The following is a 2,811-nucleotide window of genomic DNA, read 5'->3' as shown; positions in this document are numbered from 1 at the left end:
ACTAAACTAAATCATAACATACTACTAAACTAAATATTAATGTACATCATATGCTTTTTAGATGATAATAATATACTACTAAACTAAATATTAATTGAACTCAAATTGATTTTACATCCTGAGATGAAAAAGAACTTCACCTGTAACAGAACAAAACATATTTTGGGTCAAGCTGGTCTCTTAACTCCATATGGTAGAAAAGGCATAATAATTGATCGTTTTAGTTACATCCCCTGCTTTTGATTATGACTTTATTGCACATTACACAATATTATATCATGCATCTTTTATTACTGTAGTAGGAAACTGGTGTATCTAGCCTTAGTGTGATTGTGCAATAATAAATGACTTGTATGGTGGTAACTGCAAACATATTGTCATGATAACAGGAAAGCCTGTAACAACTGCTGTTGTCGATGTTGTGTGTCTGTGTGTTCAACAGACATGGAGACACCATGTGACGTCTGATCTGTTCTCAACCACCTACGTGCCCCCTGTTCATCGCCGAGTGGCTTCCATGCCCGCCTCTGCCCGCGTCGCCTCAGCCCGCGTCTGCCCGCGTCTGCCCGCATCGCCTCAGCCCGCGTCTGCCCGCGTCTGCCCGCATCGCCTCAGCCCGCGTCTGCCCGCCTCTGCCCGCGTCGCCTCTGCCCGCGTCGCCTCTGCCCGCGCCGCCTCTGCCCGCGCCGCCTCTGCCCGCGTCGCCTCTGCCCGCGTCTGCCCGCGCCGCCTCTGCCCGCGCCGCCTCTGCCCGCGTCTCCTCTGCCCGCGCCGCCATGCAGGAATGCCAGGCGCAGCTCTGCCTCTCTGTCTACATCATCACCTTCATCACGGGCTTCCCCACCAACATCCTGGCCTTCTACACCTTCATCCTGAAGGTGCGGCGCAAGCCCACCCCCATCGACATCCTCCTCCTCAACCTCACCATCTCAGACCTGCTCTTCCTCGTCTTCTTGCCCTTCAAGATGCAGGAGGTTGCCAACCACATGACGTGGGATATGCCCTACTTCCTGTGTCCACTCTCGGGCTTCATCTTCTACATGACCATCTACAACAGCACGCTCTTCCTGACGGCCGTGAGCGTGGAGCGCTACCTGGGCGTGGCCTTCCCCATCCGCCACTCACTAGGCCGCCGCCCTGCCTATGCCGTCCTGGCCAGCGTCTTCATCTGGGTGGTGTGCTTTGCCCATCTCAGCATCGTCTTCATCATGCCCTACTACAACCCTCCCACCAAGAACTCCTCTCCCTCCGGCGGCGCCAGCAATGACAGAAATGGCACCGGGCTGATCGTGGTGACGCCCACAGGGCAGCTGCGTAGGAACGTCTGCTACGAGAACTTCTCTGAGGCACAGCTGGAGATCTTGCTGCCGTACCGGCTGGAGCTGTGCGTGGTGCTGTTCTGCGTGCCGCTGCTCATCTGCTCCTTCTGCTACATCAACTTCATCCGCATCCTGCTGCGCCTGCCCAACATCGGGCGCCGACGCCGCCTGCGGGCTGTGGGGCTGGCACTGGGCACGCTGGTGGTCTTTCTCCTCTGCTTCGGCCCCTACAACGTCTCACACGTGGTGGGCATGGTGACGGACCAGAGCCCGCGCTGGCGTGACCTGGCGCTGCTGCTCAGCACCTTCAACGCCTGCCTGGACCCCTTCATCTTCTACGTGTCCTCCTCAGCCGTGCGGACCATGCTGGCGGGCATCCTGCAGGGGCTCTGGAGGCGCATGCCCGTCTGGGATAGGGTCCGGCTCGGCAAGTGCTTCAGCTGGAAAATGGACGTCAGCGAGTCCAAAAAAAACAATTTGCCGAAGCCTGCCGATATAAATGCCCTCTGACGAGATCCCCACTCACTCAATGGCAATTTACATTATTTTGTTATATCTAGCCTATTCTATTTTATTTCTAGCACAGGGAGATCTATTTCTCTGGCATCAGTTCTTGGCCTGCTTCCTCCATTTTGTTTAGACGAGTGGCATGGTATGGAATTACTACATGTACAGTACTTCTCAGTGTTACTGAGAAAAAACACATGACGTGGAATATGTTGGCTTAAATGCTTTCTCATGATAAGGTGGTGTGTAGCACCTCTCTGCTGACAAGCATACATTGCACTATGCTAAAGGCAAACTTCACCAGTCATCTGATCTGTGTCACGGGAAGAAGTTTGACCCAGCTTTGTTAAGCTGGTCTTGTTTGCATAGTGGAAATAGACAACAGAAATTGACATACATTGAGGGGAGATAACCCAGCCATATTGCTTTTGAAAGGCTTATTTAGCTTCTGGAACAATACACAAAAGATAAGGAGTTGTGCGGGTTGTAAATAGATTTTAATAAGTTATCCAAGTCGGCTTTGAACAACATAGTTATAATAGCATGACAAGCATTCCAATAACAACCCATAACAATAACAACCAATAACAAACAACAATACATATTTCTCTTTCTTTATCCTCTTTCTTTCTTTCTTTCTTTCTTTCTTTCTTTCTTTCTTTCTTTCTCTCTCTCTCTCCTCTGTGTGTGTGTGTGTGTGTGTGTGTGTTCACACAGGATGCTTCTACTAGTTCACGGAAACATTTTTACTGTAACAACAACCAACTCAGGAAGTGAAAGAGCTGAATAGGTATTAGTTTGGCCTCCTAAAAATCCCACTCACACATCTAATCTATGACATTTGTTATCAGTAGGCGTGTTCATTTAAAGGGTACATATACTGTGCTTATCTGAGGAAGACTTTACTTTAACAGCTGAGCAGGTTATTTACACAAAAGCACATTTCATTTCAGTGCGTAAAAACTTGAAATGCCACAGATACAGG

General features: G+C 49.8%; 1 protein-coding gene across 1 annotated transcript; it reads left to right on the top strand.

Annotated features, from left to right (window-relative positions):
- The first annotated feature begins 776 nt into the window (after positions 1-776).
- On the top strand, positions 777-1,829 carry LOC121720878 (free fatty acid receptor 3-like). The gene has a single exon (XM_042107351.1). The coding sequence runs from the start codon at positions 777-779 to the stop codon at positions 1,827-1,829; it is 1,053 nt and encodes a 350-aa protein (XP_041963285.1).
- The last annotated feature ends 982 nt before the right edge of the window (positions 1,830-2,811 follow it).

The sequence above is a fragment of the Alosa sapidissima genome, chromosome 10 (genome assembly GCF_018492685.1).
Source record: "Alosa sapidissima isolate fAloSap1 chromosome 10, fAloSap1.pri, whole genome shotgun sequence".
Taxonomy (NCBI): domain Eukaryota; kingdom Metazoa; phylum Chordata; class Actinopteri; order Clupeiformes; family Clupeidae; genus Alosa; species Alosa sapidissima.
Note: the sequence above shows the minus strand (reverse complement) of the source record. Positions and strands in the feature narration are given on the sequence as shown.